Below are 18,975 nucleotides of genomic sequence, written 5' to 3' on the forward strand. Positions count from 1 at the left end.
AAATTTACAAGTTGAACCTGTAACACTTGACCATGCCTGAGAGCAGAGATGCTGTGGAATGCTACCATAGTCATTTCAAAAGGACTTAGGAGCTGGGGCTGGCCCCGTGGCCGAGTGGTTAAGTTCGCGCGCTCCGCTGCAGGCGGCCCAGTGTTTCGTTGGTTCGAATCCTGGGCGCGGACATGGCACTGCTCATCAAACCACGCTGAGGCAGCGTCCCACGTGCCACAACTAGAAGGACCCACAACGAAGAATATACAACTATGTACCGGGGGGCTTTGGGGAGAAAAAGGAAAAAATAAAATCTTTAAAAAAAAAAAAAATGGAAAAAAAAAAAAGGAATTAGGAGCTAACTTGAAGAGGCTCCTCCTGGCCAGGGATAGAACAATTTAACTATCAATAAGGAATACTAGAAATAAGCTAAATCACAGCAGTGTAATTGATACAGTGAAAAACACAACACATACAAATTGGTCATTGCTGGAGGATGAAAGGGAATAAATCTTTATTTTGAAGGTAAATAAAGCAAAATAATCCAGCCTCTATCCTGTCTTTTAAATATGAACCATACCACTAGATAATCAAATAGAAAATTTCTTTTTCACAAGTATCTACGATAATAAATGACTTCACAGAGTTGAACTATCACTATTTTATAACCCCTAATGAATTAATGAATCTAGGCAGTGCGCATCAATGCCTGCTAGCATCACAAAGAGAATAGATACTACATGCCTTACAACAGAATTATACCACTTACAAAATAAGTCCTGCAAAAAAACTACAAATATGCCATTTGAGACAATCAGAAATTTAAACACTGATTGGGTATTTGGTTCTACTGAGGTATCGTTTGTTTTTCTAAAGTATGATAACGGCATTGTGGTTATATTTTAAGACAATTCTTTATCTTTTAGAAACAGATACTGACATGCTTTCGGACAAAATGATATTACATCTGGGATTTCTTTCAAAATAGTACTAATGGGAGAAAAATGGGTGTTTGTATAGACGAAACAAGACCAGTTCTGAAAAGATTTACCATAGTAAAAAACGTTAGAACAATTTTGACATTTTCCTACCACAATTAAAATAGATTCTAATCCATTACTAAAATATATTTATATGATTATTTACACAACTAATGGATTAGAAGATGAGTAAATAACCATATAGATATATTTTCATAGATAGAAACAATATTAATAGATATCCTAAAACAAACCTAAATATGCCTAGTGGTACCTCTGGTACAACCACTCTTCGTTTCCAAGCCTGCAGGTCACGTTCTGTAGCAATCTGACTACGTGGAGCATTCTGATGCATCTGACGAACACCTTCAACTTGTCCACTACGACGCAGACCAATATTTGGAGGGGAATGGATGTCTAAGCTTAGTCTTCTAAAACCTAGGGAAAAATGGTCAAGAAGTGATTCCAAAATAAATTTCAATCTAATGCATTTAACAGATAATCAGCATATACATTCCTCCTAATAAGACACAAACCAAAAATAAAGACCTACTGAAAAAACTTTGGAAAAAAGAATCTTAATGTGACTGAGATCAAAGTGTAGAATACAGAACAAACATTAACATAACTATTAACCTCAATTTCCATTTTTTACTAGACTTTCTGAACTCTTTTAATGTACAGGTATTTTTCTATTATAATGTTATATTTACAGTCTTAAAAACCTTGTCTTCTTCAAAATTGCATACTAAAAACTCATCTTTCTCGAAAAATTAGCACTGAAGATAGACTCCTCGACCTGTAGTGGCTTTATAACAAGAGCTCTAACAAAAACATTAATTGCGACCTCAAGAGAATCTGAGCCACTAAGGCAGGCAGAGTGGGGTTTTAAAGATTCACAAAAACGCAAAGTGGGGAAATGCTGGCAGCACCTCTAGTGGAGCTGGGTGAGTGGGCGACAGGGCAATGCAGACAACAGTGAACCCTGAGCCTGCAGAGCTAATCACATGGGCACAGGAGACAAGGCAACCTCCCATGAGCCAGAAGTCACAGAGGATGGACACTAGCCTTGAGGGGAGGGAAGAAAGCCCCAAGCAAAATACTTGTTTTCTCAAAACACAGAGTAAAGGGGCTTCTGCTACTAATGCAACAGAGAAATTGGGAGCTATATACTTTCCTACAGGAGGCTATAAAATTCCACTCCAGCTATGCCAGCTCTCTTTGCCTAGGGTAAAATCCACATGAGTAAATACAACTTCTGCATTCTTCTACAGACAACACTCTGTTTACCATTCAAATGTGAACCAATTTGCATTGCACAACAGACTATATTTCACCTACTAACAACAGCACTAAATATCCCTGCTATTAATCCAAACATTTATATTAAAATATGTATCATATGTATAAAAGATATTCATTTTGTCTCTGATTTTCGGCAGTTTTACTATGATGTATTGTAGTCATCTGTTGCTACATAACAAATTACCCCAAAAGACTGTATTATGATTACATAAAAGAATGTGCATGTTCTTGGAAGACTTAGGATGAAGCATTAAGGGATAAAAGTCACAATGTCTCCAACTCAATCTAAAAAGGTTTAGAAAAAACATACCAGAGAGAAAGAGAGACTGTATGTACACAAAAGGAGACAAAACAAATGTAGCAAAACAATGAATCTAGGTAAAGGGTATATGGGTATCTATTGTATTATTCCTGCAACTTTACTATAGGATTTTTTTCAAAATAAAACACTGGAAGAAATAAGGTCTTATGCTATAAATTTAAGGGGAAAAAACTTTAATTCCTCATATTAGTTTTTGTTTTTTACAGTCCTAGTCCATAGGCAGCAGGAATTCACCAAAAAATTTTTAAATTCATCTGTACTTAGCTGTAAAGGTCCTTAAAGCTCAGCAAGCCCAAGGGAAAGTAACCAAGCAAAGTAGAAGAAACTCAATTTGCCAAGTCAAATAAGATTTAATGTAACTTGAAAGCTCTTCCTCCATAGACACCTAGAAATGCCTTGTAAAATATAACAAATACCCTTAAATGAATCATGGAACTGGCAAATCACCTTGGGAAACAGGAAACTAAATGAGATCATGAGCTGAAACTATGGCAGCCTGACAAAGTTGTCCAAATCAGTAATCCAAGGGTTTGAGTTTTTACGCCCACATGGAAAAGAAAAATTAGGCCTTGGGCCTGTGTCAGGCACACAGCTCTAAATGAAAAATAGCCCTCCTGCCCCAACAACCCCTTCCCCCTCCCCGAAAAAAAAGCCTCTCAAATCCTTGCACTGCTATACCCCAAACAAAATTTTAATTCACCTATAGGCATAAGGAGATAATTAGAAAACTTGCCTATGTCTGCCTGAATCCAGATCGGGGCCGGGGGGGGGACAACACATCTTGCCTGGGAATTCATAAACATAGCCTGTACTTCACCTCAGTTAGGGGTTCAAATTTATATTACTCATGTGGTCCAAAAACCACAAAAAGGGTAAATTAAAGTAAGAAGTGGTCCTAGCAGGGCCTGCATATCCCAATGCCATCTTCCACTAAGATTACTGTGTGTGCAGTGACTACCTGTCTTTGGGCTAGCCTGATTTTTATACCGTTTTGTTCTTTTCAGTAAAGGCAATTTGTCAGATATTTAATCCACTGTTTTATAAAACTTCTTAAAGAGACAAGATCATAGGTTAAACAAAACATTTTACTTATAAAAGGCCCTAGATTAGTGATAACCTTGGGTACCTTACAGAATCATTTGTAAAACCATTCTGGAAAGACAAGCTCTCAACTTTGGCTGTACATCATTCCCACTGACCATTTCCTCCTAAAGATAAACTCATAATCCAAACTAACACATGATGATATATAACAATATAGATTAGGCTACTCAGTGAAATTTCAATAGTAAGAAATATTTTAAACACTGTAAAATACATAACTTAGAGGGAAGAAGAAAGAGAAAATATATCCAAAAAATAGGTATTCAACTTCATTAGTGACATTTAAAAATTTCAAATTAAGACTGCATTACCATTTGACACCCACTTGAATGGCAAATCAAGAAATCCACCAAATCCTGGAGAAGTGAATCAACAGCACCCTTTATATACTGCTGGTGGGAGTACAAAGTGTACAACCACTGGGGACAATAGATTGACATAATGTATCTATACCCAGCAATTCCACTCCTAGATTAACATTCAAGAGAAATTCTTTCAAATGTATAGAGTACCCACACAAGACTATTAACGTCATTTCTGTTCATGATTAACGTCATTTCTGTTCATGATTAGCAAAATCTCAAAGCTACCCAAAGCCCATAGAATGAATAAATAAAATCAGATATATTCATAATACATAATAGTCAAAATAAATCTGATCTAACAATGGAGCAATCTTAAAAATATATTATTATGCAAAAAGTTAAGTCCCAAATAAATACATAGAACCTAATAACGTTTTTAGAAAGTTTTAAAACAAATGCTTTTTAGTAAGACATAAGAATGTCAAACCTATATTTTTAAAAAGGCAAAGGAAGGACCAACACAAGATTTGGAACAACTGTTCTCTTGGGAGAGGGAAACTGGGGAGGACCACACAAATATATGTAGGTTATTATCATGATTTAATACAAGTAAAAGAGCACCACGTGTGAACAAATGATAAAAACCACGTCACCAACAAAGGATTGACAGACCTAATTCTGTGCACCTAGAATCCAAAACAATGAAGTATATAAAACTTAAAGCATAAGGCACTAATTTTAAAGTCAGCTTTTAAGGAGAATCAACAGAACTTCCAGACATAATAGTCACTACAAGTAAAAATCTAAAGACCAGTTACGTGGCAGACTAGATGAAAGAGATCAAGAGTGACAGGGGAGACAGATCTGAAGAAACTATCCAGAGTACAGCACTGAGTGATAAAGAGATAAGAAAGTAAACTTGGCAAGTATATTTTAAATAGCTTCCCTTTACAAATAAAAGTGTACCTTTCCCAGTTATAAATTAATTTGTTAGAAGTAGATTCCCGTGAAATGAATTATTTTACTATTAGTTGCCATTACAAAACAAAAACTGAGAGTCTACATGAAAGAAAAAACAAATTCTCCAACAGACAAGTAGAAACATTTGGCAAAAAAGAGAAGCTACTGAAAACGTGTGGCCAAGTGCCCTGTGCAGCTGTGATATGGGAGGGATTACCTCTGTGGCACTGCCGGGATTTTAGACTCTCAAAGCTTCTCTCATCTTTCACAGTCATTACTCTTTCATCGGCATAACAACCGCCAGTCTCCTCTAGATTATTTCCACTTAATGTAATTACTATTTCATTCCAGTATCAACTACTTCACCCTGAAAGTTCACTTCGAGCCTTCTGATTCAGTAAGAAATATCAGTACTTGACTCAATTCAGTTTTTTAAAAGGTAAAATGTTTACAGCAAAGGAAACCTAAAAGTGTAGTCTTCCTTTAAAGAACACTTTGCTCTCTACTCTCGTTTACTTAATATGATTTTGTAAATTCTCTTATTTTAGAGCCAAAAAGGTTTCAAGAGCCGTTCATAGTACTTGAAACTCAAACGTCCATTTGTTAATACATCAACTTTATATCTAATAAAGCTACCTCCAGACTACCGCTTGAACTGTAAAAGTACACTGCTTACTTAAAGTGTTTCACATTGCATGTACCTGACAATGACTTTACTTACTCCTCAATTTCAATCCAGTCATATTAAAGCAAAATATTTCCCATCTATTTATTACCTCTTCGAGGTGTTTCTTCCCCATTTGGAAGTCCACTTGGAATAGTATCCTGACCTGCTCCCATTCTCTGATCTTGCTGCTGCTGCAACTCTCTTATCATTCCATCAAGAACACTGGACTCTGGGCTTCGTTCACCATTATCATTGGTTTGTAAGCTTATAATTTGTTCGATTACCTCTCCATCACCTGCAAATTCAATGAATGAATATAAAATCATAATATATATATAATAAAGGGGAAAAAGCACTTTCGGTAGTCTACAATTAAAATCACATTAGTAACTGTCAGAGTTCCTGCTTTTAAAAAAATAATTAAAGATATCCTATATATTCATAACTAATTAAATCAGAGAAAAGGTTCAAAACAAAACCTTTCCTTTAGAGTACTAAGTACCACAAAAACCTCCTCAACAGAGCCTCTGAAATCCCTAGAAGTGAACACATGGAAACACCTTTCAGTAGCAGCTTCATTTTGCTGTTTCATACTACCACCCTTCATTTACACAAGATACGTTTTTTAGAATTTTCCAAGGTTATTTCCCAAGGTCCCAGTATTTCCCAAGGTCTCTGACCAGAACAGAGAAACAATGTATGATTTCTGTTGTAGAGGAAAGCAGTAGTATTGGTTCTCTTCTGTCTTAAGAAATAAAAAAGAGAGAATAATACCTTTTAGGCCTTCAACAAACTACAGCTCTAGCTCTCCCCTGCGCCAAGCACCCTGAGACAGCGCGCACAGCTGAGGGGCGAGCTACACACGCCTCTTCCACCAAGCTTAAGTTACTCTCTCTTACATATGCTATTTTAGCATAGCCAGGACCCATAATTCTTCAAGTACAAAACCAGATTTTTTTAAAGTGTCTTTGCTTCTTTATTTTTCAAATAATACATTTTCAGAGACATTTAATAGGTTTAGAGTTAGTGTTAATGGATAAAAAGTGTCAGATGGTTGTGGGGTCTGGAAATAAAACATTAACATTTTCATGCAAACAATTCCTTACATAACCTCCCACCATAATACACATCTTCTTTGAACATTTTATATATGTAACACAGAGCATCTTATAAGCCATCAACTTATAAGCATAACCCTAACAAATTGAAATTAATGGAGTATTAAGCAAAAAAGAATACAAAGATATAACTTGCCTCCATAGTAACAGATCCAGAAACTGAGAAATGCCTTATACTATTTCAGGGGGAAAAAATCCTTCCATCCTACTCCCCGAGTTAGATTCTCTTACATCTCACAAATGGAGATGGATAACATCTCCACTTTACTATGGAAATCAATGGAAAACTTATAAGAAATGGCATAACTCAGATTAACTGTCTTAAAAAATCACTAAAAATTTTGGATCACTAGCGAAAAAGCAGCTAACAAAGCACGAAGTGGAGCCCTAACCTAAAAAGATAAAAAGATTCTAATGAGAAGTGGGTATAACATAAAATTCCTATGATCACAACATGGAACCAAAGGGAAAACAGCAGAAAAAGAAACTTCTAAACCTCTCCCCTCCGCTCAAGAAACCTAGGTCTATGTACCTTTTCCTTCATGCACAGAACACTTAAATCTAACTTGGCAAATATCATCAGAATGGTAACTGTATGTATTTGGCATAATGCAGTCACTATTCAAACATTAAAGGAGGGTCCCACTCATGAAGTCTTAAATGCCACAGGAACTACCCTCCCACTACCAACTACTACAACACTGGCAAAAATACTATCTGAAACAAGGCCTTGAGACATTGGACAGCAGACAGCACAGGACTGTGATCCCTGAGAGAAGACACCCAGTGGAGTCCAGGCTTTAGACTGCTCCAGGTAACATCCTGGAGGCAGTTTCCAGGTTGCAGAACAATGAGAGGAGAACCCAAATAGCGTCCAGCGGTCTCACTGAGTTGAGGAGACAGTGGTCGGAGCCTGGGAGCACGGGGGAAGACTAAAATATGTAGGGCTGAATATAAGAGAGCAGTGACTTGCACAGAAAGCTCAGAAATATATAGTGAGGTCCAATCAATTCTTTGACTAAAATGATGCTATGTGCACATATTGGGGAAAAATTGTACCATGCTGTGGGAAAAAATATGAAAAATCAGTAGGCAAAAAAACTCCCAGCACAGGGCTGGAAATAGTTCATGTTCCTGTCAGCCAGACTAAAGACTTTAGAATACACAGTAGAATTGCTTTATGCCTGCTTCTAATTTTAACACTTAGAATATTTTTTGAATGTTTGTTCAAAGTAATGAAGAATACAACGACTGCTAGTACTTAGGTGCCATGGCCTGGATTTGCAGTAAGGTGACAAAAGTTTTACCCACTATTGCTTCTGTAGATCAGTGCAAATGTCAACATTATAAAAAAGGCAAATAATATTTCTATATTATTATGAAGATAGCTATGATCTCAAAGCCCACAAAAGGTCATGGATAAAACTATGGGTCTGCAAACCACACACTGATAATTCCTGCCCTAGAGCAACCATTAGAAATAAATAAGACAAACAGGTACTACTAAGTAGACATTAGTGGCAATAATATGAAATACTAAAAAATAATTTCTAAGAAGGCAGGAAAAAAATGAAAAGGCACAAAGAACAGAAAGGATAAAGAGAAAACAAATAGCAATATGGTAGAGATTTAAGACTGACCATACTAATAACTGTATTAAATGTAAATGGTCTACATATTCCAATTAAAAGGCTGTCAGATTGGATTGCTGCCTGCAAAAAAACCTGTTTTAATTTAAAGACACAGATCGGTTAGAAGTAAAGAATAGAAAAGATACACCAGGGCAACACTAATCCAAAACGGCTGGATTACTTAATATTAGTATGAAGCAAAGTAACAGTCTTCAAAACAAGAAATACTACCAAGGAAAAAATGGGACATTTTATAACTATTAAAGAATTAATTACAAAAAGGACAATCTGAAATGTGTATGCATCTAAAAATAGAACTTTAAAATACACAAAGCAAAAATTCATAGAACCAGTGGGAGAAATAAGACAAACCCACATGATAACTGAGTATTTCAGCACTCCCTATAACCCCCAAATGGAAAAAAGCCAAATGTCCTTCAACTGTTACTGCATATAGATGAGAGATGATATACCGTACAATGGAGCACTACCTATCAATAAACAGAAACAAACAACTGACATACGTGACAACAGGAATGAATCTCAAAAGCGTCCTGCTAAGTTAAAGAAGCCAGATACAAAAGACTACGTATTGTACAATTCCATTTTTACAAAATTCCTTTAAAAAGTAAAATTAAAGTGACAAAATAGAACAGTCGTTACAAGGAGCAAGGAGAAGGGAAAGAACTGACTTCAAATACATTCCGCCCAAGAAAACTTTTTTGGAGCGCTGGAAATATTCTGTGTCTTGATCATCGTGGTGGTTAAAGGACTACGTAACATTTGTGAAAACTCACTTGAACTGATACTTAAAATTTTGGTGAATTTTGTTCCATGTAAAGTATACCTCAATCAAACTAATAAAAAATTAACATTCAAAACAGTAAACATAGTAATTTACATTAAGCTTTAACCTTAAATATAACTGTTGATTTAGTTTCAGTAAATCAATTCTCATCCAAACAAAATAGAAGCATTTTTCTTCTTTGCTTAATAATATCTGTAGGGAGTTACATTGCACTGCTATGAACAAATACAAAAAAACAATACAAAACTCTGTACTTGGCTAGGATAAGCAAAGTACAAGATGGGACTGGAACATCCTGTGCCAGCAAGTAAGAAACTGTTCGAGGAATGATGGGGACTTGGGGAAAGGACACAAAACTCAACTTGAAGAGTCTCTCATACTCAAATATAAGGATATCATAACAAAATAAAGACGGCAATGGATTATAACCCACTATATAGCAACTCTAAGTCCATACTAAAACTTAATGAACTATGTAAATAAAAAGAATAGTAGTAGATGGCCAACTACCAAAATGCAGATTCAATGATGACCGAGTTAGAAAAGAACCATTTTGCAACCTTCATAGTAACAACTGATTCAGGCAAAAATCATATAAATGGATCCTAAAACTCATGGGTAAGGTTTGGTAAGGAACAGGTTATTTATATCATCTCTCACCACAAATCACTTACTAATTACAAAGAGAAAAGTAACTTTATAGTAGAGCAACTTGGCAGACACTGCCTTAATCAAGTGTTCCAAGACAACACTACCACTAATTGGACAAAACAGAATCATCAGCATCCTGATATGAAGGAAGGCTACAACATCATTTATGTTGTATTCTGTCAAAAATGCATAACCAGAACTTAATCAATGACAACTAAATCAAATGTGCAGTCCCAAATTGAAATCTACATCGAGAGAACAAAACCTGTAACATGCATTATTAAACAAAATTTGATTACAGACTATAGACTAGATAACAGTACTATATAAGTATTACATGTCCTAATTTTAATAACTGTTTATGATTATGTAAGAAAATATCTTTGTTCTTAGAAATACATATTGAAGTATTTAGGGGTGAACGGACATGAGGTCCAGAACTTAAGTCTCAAATGGTTCGAAACAATAATATATAGCTAGTGACAGAATGATAAATTAAATACTGGAAAATATCAACACTGATGAATCTGAAAGTATAGTTCTTTGTATTATTCTTTACATTTTTCAAATAAAAAGTTAAAAGAAAAAGACTTTGCTCTTACTTGTTGCCACATAGCCTAGCTGTGGAACCAAATGTTCATCTGCGGAATTCTCTCGGCCTGGCACTAATCTCTGATACTTAGTTGGATGAGGATTTCCATCTACATCTACCAAGAATGGTGGAGGCATAAGATGAGGAGCCTGCTGAGTTTGTTCATCTAACACATAATTATTAGAATCTCTAATCAGTGGTCGATAGTCAGTATGGAAGAACATCTGATCAGGAATCTAGAAAAGGAAAGTTTACAGATTGATATTTTGACATTTATATATGTTAAAGAAAACAAATATTAAACAGCAACTTTATAATTAGAAAAAATAAGGATATCAAATTAATACATCTAACCTATTTTTAAAACATCCCCCCTAACTACTTATTTTACATGCTATATAAAAGTATTAAAAATGACCTTTTCATATGGCTTGCTGCATCCAAAACCAAATATCAAAAGATGCCCATGAGAATCTGTGCAGGCAAAATGCTGTCCATCTTGTGAAAACTTACAGTCAAATACAGCTCCATGTCCTTGTCCTTCAATCTAGGAAACACGGAGAAAGTTATGACTAATTCTACACAAGTGCTTTTGCTATATAACCTGTTTTCATGTCGACAGCCTGCTACAATATATCACTTCTAAAAAAAATACTTAAAAGCAAATTTTGCATTAAGCATGTCAATTGATATTTTCAGAAAATAAAATTCATTTTAGATATCACTAGCCTAGAAAAAAATCTTGAGACATCTTCTAAGAATTAGTTCTCAAAAGGACCAAAGGAAGGATCACAAACCATCCAAAGTAAAGGCTTTCTTCTGACAAGTGAGTGACAAGCAATTTCATAAACTTTTGTTTTAACATATAACAAAAGGCTATTGACTAATAACCTACAAGGTAAATGATTAAAGATTAACAAAGTTTGATATTCATGAACTAAAATCAATACTTTTCTGTAGTTTAACCTTTCTAACACAACAGACCACCATGCAAAATCTGTAAAACTTCAAAGTATCAAGGGTGCATATGTAAATGCCTGCACCTGCAACTACCTTATTTCAACCTGCCACGAATTTCAGGAAGGATGCCCTAAGTGCACAGTGAACACTGTCTTAATGAGATTAAACTGTTTTATTCTTGCTTTTTAGCTGTAAATTATATTAGTTTAGTAGCAATTTATAGTTAAATGAGTTTTGATTAACTCAACGTTGAGCTATGCGTATTTGTTGTCTGAGCCTCTAACTTTCCAGTAACTAAACTTTACGACAAGTCTGATCAGTGTTAGAAAAATAATCCACCCTCTAATTGCCAAAACAAACTCACACACATGCCTAAATACCTGCTTGAAAAGTGACACTTCAATACTGCCATATTGCACATGAATGGGTGCCAATTAACAAACTTGGATAAAAATTAAGTTACTGGGATATTTGGGCACTGCTGAATAATATGTATACAAATTTGTATTCTCTCACAACATTTAAAAGAATGTATAAATATATTTCCTCCAATTCTTTGTTAAAACACAGAACACATAAAACACTGTCCTTGGAGGAGCCACCCCCACCACAGCCTGACCTACACCTTCGCCCTTCACATTCCTGCCCTTGGACCTCCAGTCTAAGTAAAGCAGACGTGAACAAGGAGGGAGGAGAAAGAGCCCTCAGATCCCAAGGTGAAGATGGGAGCAGCTACCGTCCTGTCATACACGTGGACCTAACTGCACCAAGGGCTTAGCTAAGGGGACTTGCTGAGAAGGAAATTTTCCCAAGTGGTCAAACTGATCTAAGCAGAGCAAGCCAGACTTGGTTTTTACCTGTAGTCTGAAGAGTCCTACACAATGATTCCTGACAAAATGCAACCTGCAACTGTGCCTGGAGAACAATTCAGTGTCACAATAAAGTTTATTGTGTATTTGATGAAATATTGTTCTGTTAGTAATTCACAGCCCCTATGTAATCTGTCTAGCCTTAAGAGAATCAGGAGCCTCTCAGCTGAGCAGTGAAGAGCTCCGTATACGAGGACAATTTCTGGTGTCTGACGGAAAATAAGATCATCGTTGCCCACTTGAGACTATTCTCAGATTATTCTTTGGCTTAGAGGTTGTTTAGCTCCTTGAGAATCAAAATGAACGACAACCTATTCGCCTCTCTCGCTTCCCCAACAATAACTGGTCTACCCATTGTTATTTTAATCATCATATTTCCAAGTATCATATTCCCCTCATCCAACCGACTAATCAATAATCATCTTATCTCCACTCAACAGTCTCTACTTCTTATTCTACACGTTAGTGGAATCCCTCCCATTCGTGGTTGCATTAATCTTCATTCAAAACCTTACCTATAGTCTACATAAAGCCTGAATGTTGATTTGTTCTGATAAGTTAAATTTCAGGATTTAATGTTCTTACTGTGCTTTAATGGATAATTAAGAAGATGGATGTATGAATTTTATGACTACAGAAAAGTTGTTGAAGAAGGCTTGATTCTTTCTCCAATAATTTGACCACACAGATATACAACTTTCAGAGATGCTTAATATCTGCAATTCGGTCATACTATTTCAGTTGCCTTAGTGCATTTAATGTTAATAAATAAAATACTGCAATATAAACTGTTTGTTAAGAAATTGTCCAGAATAAGCACATTGAAATAGAAATTTTAAACTAAAAAAAAACAAACTGAACACAAGCACTAAGACTGCCTTCAATCAAAGGTCCAAGAACCACTCATCTACAGGCTGCTACTACACTGCCTCTAAAATTAATTACACTTTAAATTCGAACTTAGTATAAACTGCAGAGTAATTATACAAAATGTATCACAAATGTCAATCAAAAGCCTTAATAACATTCAAACTCTTTTACATAATAATTAACTGACAGTTTATTCCAAGGAAATAATCAGGGTTCTACATAAACAGCCACATACAAGAATATTCAAAGTGTTACTGCTGTGCATACTTTAGAAACGACTTAAATACTCAACAAATTAACTATATAAGTAAGATTCTTCTGAGAAAGGTTGAATTCACAGTCAAAAATACATTTGCAGGGGCTGGCCCAAGGGCATGGTGGTTAGGTTTGCATGCTCTGCTTCGGTGGCCCAGGGTTCAAGGGTTCAGATCCCGAGCACGGACCTACACACCACTCATCAAGGTATGCTGTGGCGGCATCCCACATACAAAATAGACGAAGACTGGTACAGATGTTAGCTCAGGGCCCATCTTCCTCCCACTTCCCCAAAAAATAAAAAATAAAAATATATTTGGAAATTCTTAAAAAAATATTTAAGGCTGTGAAAAACATCCTTTACACAAAATGAAGAAAGATTACAAAACTTGCAAGAATGCCAACTAATAAATATGGAAAGAATAATATCATTAGAAACTCTTCAATGGATGTTAGTACTTATAAGTGAATATGAGGAACAAGATATTTACACAGTCTGAAAACAGCTCCTGAAAAAATTAGTTTAACAATTACAAAGAGGAAAAACAACTATTTTATAGTGAGGAAACCTGGCAGATGCTACCTTAACCAAAGTGAAATTATCACCAACAGCAGGACAAATAAATATCATGTGTCTCCTAATATATGGAGGGAACATTATCATTTATGTTTTATTCCATCAAAAAGAAAACGTATAAAAGAATCGACTCATGAGGAAACATCAGACACAACAGAGATCCTCTATAATATTACTTGCCTGTACTCATCAAAAAGTCAAAGGGCAAGAAATAGAAAAAAAGATGGAAAGAGTGTTGAAGACTAAAGAAAACTAGAGACATATAACCACTTAACACATTGTATCAGCCTGAATTAGATTCTGGTCCAAGGGGCTAAAATGCAACTACAAAGGCATTATTATGACAACTGACAAAATTTGAATATAAACCTAGATTAGATAATGCTATTTTATCAATGTTAAATTTGCTGATTTTGTTAACTATATTGTAGTTAGGTATAAGAAATTTTTGTCTTTCTTTTTATTTGAGGAAGATTAGCCCTGAGCTAACATCTGCTGCCAATCCTCCTCCTTTTCCCGAGGAAGACTGGCCCTGAGTTAACATCCGTGCCCATCTTCCTCTACTTTATACGTGGGACGCCTGCCACAGCATGGCTTAACAAACGGTGCATAGGTCCGCACCTGGGATCCAAACCAGCGAACCCTGGGCCATCCAAGCAGAACGTGCGAACTTCACTGCTGCGCCACCAGGCCGGCCCCAGAAATTTCAAAAATATGCAATGGGGGGGCTGGCCCCATGGCCAAGTGGCTGGGTTCACGCACTCCACCACAGGCAGACCAGTTTCGTTGGTTTGGGTCCTGGGCACGGACATGGCACTGCTCATTGGACCACTCTGGGGTGGTGTCCCACATGCCACAACTAGAAGGACCCACAACAAAGAATATACAACTATGTACCGGGGGGCTTTGGGGAGAAAAAGGAAAAAAATAAAAAATAAAAAAATATGCCATGGATCCTAATTTGACTTTAGAATACACACGTGCAAAAAGAAAAAAGGCTAGAAAAGCCCAGTGACATCTGATTCCCTAGATGACTTTGAGTATTACTTACATTTTTATCAAATATTTTAATAAATTTAAATATTCAAAAAGTTGTATAAAATTTCCATAATTTTGCCAATTTAAACAGACACAGGAACACATTCACACATATACACAAAGCTATGTAGATAACTTTCAAAATCTTTCCCTCATATGAATCAGTTACACAGAGAAGTTCACGTATGTGTATCTGTCAGGTATTTATTAGGCTTTAAGTTCCCTGATTTCTAGAAATATAAACTGCCAAAACATACAGATCAGTTTCCCGCTAACTTCATAATCCAAATACTGGAAACAAATGCAAGCATGCATGAAGATACATCTCACTTCACTTACCATATTAAAATAATGTTTCATCTTGGTGCCTTTTGTAATATCCCATATAAATATGCTGCCATCGTGTCCTGCAGATAACATAATTCTGGAATCAAAGGGATGTGTCTCCAAAACAAATACTTCATCAGCATGTCCCTTTATTCAATAAAGTCATATAGTTAAGGAGAGCTTGCAAGTTAGAAATTTAAAATTAAAAACCCATATTGTCATAATGTATAAGGGCTTTTAAAAATGCATTGACAGTAATTTATACATTAGTATATATATAAATTTCTGTTCACTTGATAATATAAAAGAAACATATTTAATGTATTAATTTTATAGCTTTAAAAATAAAATTATAGTTAAAAAAAATCTTGATTTGTTATACTGTACAAACATGACCTACCAGTAAGTTATGAAGCAGCTGTCCGGTATAAGAATTCCACACTTTGAGGACATGATCATTCACAGCTGTGACAACAATACTATCATTCTGATTCCAAGCTATCATTGTTACTTTGGGTTTCATAAACCTTTCCTCTTCGGAAGATAAGTCCCTAAGTAAAAAATACACAAGGTGTAAATTCATTTAGATGCTAGGCTATACAATGTATACAATCCCTCATCAATACAAAAACAACTACAGTAATCCAGTTCATGTGCATATGTTATCTACTCTATAGAGGGTTCCACATATCTGACCCATAATAGATTATCTATAAACAGATGGGGCAAAACCCAGAGGAGTTGGAGTTGATTTAAAGCAGTTCAGAGACCGAATAAAAGGAAGATTTTAGGACACCACTGCTGCTCATGAAAGCAAAGCTTTTTCTCTCTTTTCAGTTTCTCTCCTTTTCATCCCCAGAAGATAAAAAATTTTAGGAAGACAAAAAGAAGGTAATTCACTTTCATATCCCCAATGTCTACAAAAGTGCCTGACACACCGACACTCAATTTGTTGAACTGTAAATGAGACTGTCGTCATCTCTTTATACTTCCCTATAGACCGTTTCTATGGGTCCCTTGGCAAAAAATGGTCTTGGATGCACATGTCTGCAATGTTTTGCAGCCTTTACAAAAGTGATATGCCAAGTTTCTCTGTAAAATATAGCAGTCAGTAGTAAACAGTGGAGAAAGGCCTAGCTGCTTCTGAAATCACAGAACACATTCAAAGAAACTATAAACGTATAATAAACTAAATATACACTTTAAAGAAAACAGCTATAAGAATATGGACTAAGCATATATAACAGCTGTCTATGTAAGCATAAGGGAACACACATGAGAAAATAATTCTAACTAGACTGGTTAGCGGAAAGTGTAACCTAAGAGGTGAAATGGAATAAAGGCTAAGACTCCACACTGCACTTTAACCCAAAATGCATTCCCTGTTAAGAACTTTGAATTTATTAATAACCATGTTGAATTCCATCAAGTTGATCAGCCAAGATTAGAACACTAAAACAAATATACCCACCAATTTTACAAACAGAAAATTCTGTTTTTCAAGATTTGCAAGAGGTAAAACTTTAAATGAGAAAAGAACATTTCTATCACGAAGGGAATTAGAGGAAAAATTTTCTCCATGAAGAGAGTATGGTAGCAAGAAACCTAAGCAGTTTTCAGGCTCACTAAAAATTTTTTTATTCAAGTTCTTAGACTAATGCTCCTATTTTGCCTACTAAAAACTGTGCACAGGTGAATGTGATTCAAATTATCTTCACTCCCATTCTCCTTTATTATTTCAAATAATCAAAGACTGAGAAGATTCACTTTCACATTAAGATGGTTTTGAATATCAGATGTAACATTTTTAAATAATGGTAAAGATTTAGTTTGTGAACAAGGATTACCAGATTTCCAGTGTATATTCTTTTCCATTCTCTACCACAAATCATTCCACAAAAATATTAAGATAAAATTTATTTTGAAACCCAATACAATTGTTTGAGCCACAGCAGAGAATATGAATTAATTTCTCCTACAATTACTGAAAATGAGCCAGACATTTAAAATTCCCAGTAATACTTAAAGTAGTCTTATTTTCCAAATGATAAAACACATTAATATTAAATAATATTCTCAAAATTATATAGCTATAAACAGTACAGTAGTCCTCTCCTTATCTACAGTTTTGCTTTCCAGTTTCAGTTACCTGCAGTCCAAAAACACAGTACAATAAGACATTTTGAGAGAGACCACATTCACTTAACTTTTATTACAGTATATTGTTTTAACTGCTCTATTTTATTATTGTTGTTGCTAATCTCTTATTCTGTCTAACGTATAAATTAAACTTTATCATAGGTATGTATGTATGGGGAAAAATATAGTATATATCAGGCTCAGTACTATCCACAGTTTCAGGCATCCACTGGGGGTCGTGGAACGTATCCGCCACAGATAAGGGAGGACTACTGTGAGAGTGATACTTGAGCAAAGGTCTGATTCCAAAATGCGTATTCCTCCCACCACCCGTACTGCCTCCCGATGCAGACTAAACCAAAAACAGCAGCGTATTTCAAATGTGTAACATTTACTTGGGAAGTACTACACTTACCTCAGAAAGGCTCAAAAAAACGTCTGAAACTTTGGAGCGCTGGGGGAGGGGGGCAAGTTGGACAACCCTGCCTTCAAAGAAATTTTACACGCCAAAATTTTAACATGCAAAAAAGGTCACTACAGCCAAGTCAAATTTCCACACTTGACATACAAGAATTATTTTTATAATTGTTTTAAAGTATAGGTGGTTTTAAATGCAACACCTAAGAGGAAGTCAAAGCTTTGGGCAACAATAGAATAAATATGTTGTTCTTTCCTACATAAATGTAAGGATAAATTCCTCTGGATATCGACTTAAGTTCCAATTTATCAGATATGTCGGAGGTAACCATTCACTCAGATCACTGCTCTTTTTAACAGGAGGTGGCTCCAATCCCCCCTGAACAAAGCAATCAACCAAGCAGGCAAAGAGAGATCAAGTACTTACGACGTCCCTACTTAGCTCACTCCATCTCAACTCACCCTGAGATTCTGGTAGCCATATCCAATAAAATGCTTCTCCATTCTAACTGCTCAAATCGCCAGATACGTGCTGTTCCATCTCTGCTACCACTTAAGAACCTTAAAATATTCAGAGAAAGATCTTATACTCACATACATGCCAAGGGCTACAGTTAAAATCACAAGCACAAAAATTTTTAATGTAGCTATCTTCACTGCAGGTAAATCTTTATGTATGAACTCAAAAGATAGGGATTTAGGGCATATCTGAACGGAAAAACTCTGGTTTACTACGATCTGCCTGGCTCTATGAAGTAATGGACATTTCAAACTCAATGACTAGCTTGTCAAATAGATTGAGTTTTGAGAAGACAATGTACAAGTAGTACCTGGAGAGGGAAAAAAACAGGAAGAATTAAAGACATGGGAAAACTAGTAAGAGCTAAAGCTCCATTATAAGCATCTTAACTCTAAACTCAAATTAATTCATGCTGCCCATTATGTGAAAAGCAATCTCTTAACAAGGTAAAGGGTTAAAAACTGCAGTTTAGGAAAGGCATCTGAAAGACACTGGGGACCACAAAGAAGGATATATTTTAGGTGATAATTTCATTGGAGGATACATCACAGTGGTGAATTTAAAAAGAT

At 35.6% G+C, this 18,975-nt stretch overlaps 1 protein-coding gene across 1 annotated transcript in view; it reads right to left on the reverse strand.

Annotated features, from left to right (window-relative positions):
• BRWD1 (bromodomain and WD repeat domain containing 1) overlaps window positions 1–18,975 on the reverse strand; it is a 129,143-nt gene that overhangs the window by 67,724 nt on the left and 42,444 nt on the right. The window contains exons 13-19 of the mRNA XM_044751005.2: window positions 18,349–18,447; window positions 15,731–15,881; window positions 15,343–15,477; window positions 10,853–10,981; window positions 10,445–10,670; window positions 5,744–5,929; window positions 1,226–1,409 (exon numbers count right to left, since the gene is read on the reverse strand). Of these exons, the coding sequence (XP_044606940.2) occupies window positions 1,226–1,409; window positions 5,744–5,929; window positions 10,445–10,670; window positions 10,853–10,981; window positions 15,343–15,477; window positions 15,731–15,881; window positions 18,349–18,447 (1,110 nt within the window). The remainder of the gene's footprint in view (window positions 1–1,225; window positions 1,410–5,743; window positions 5,930–10,444; window positions 10,671–10,852; window positions 10,982–15,342; window positions 15,478–15,730; window positions 15,882–18,348; window positions 18,448–18,975) is intronic.

The sequence above is a fragment of the Equus asinus genome, chromosome 18 (assembly GCF_041296235.1).
Source record: "Equus asinus isolate D_3611 breed Donkey chromosome 18, EquAss-T2T_v2, whole genome shotgun sequence".
Lineage (NCBI taxonomy): Eukaryota > Metazoa > Chordata > Mammalia > Perissodactyla > Equidae > Equus > Equus asinus.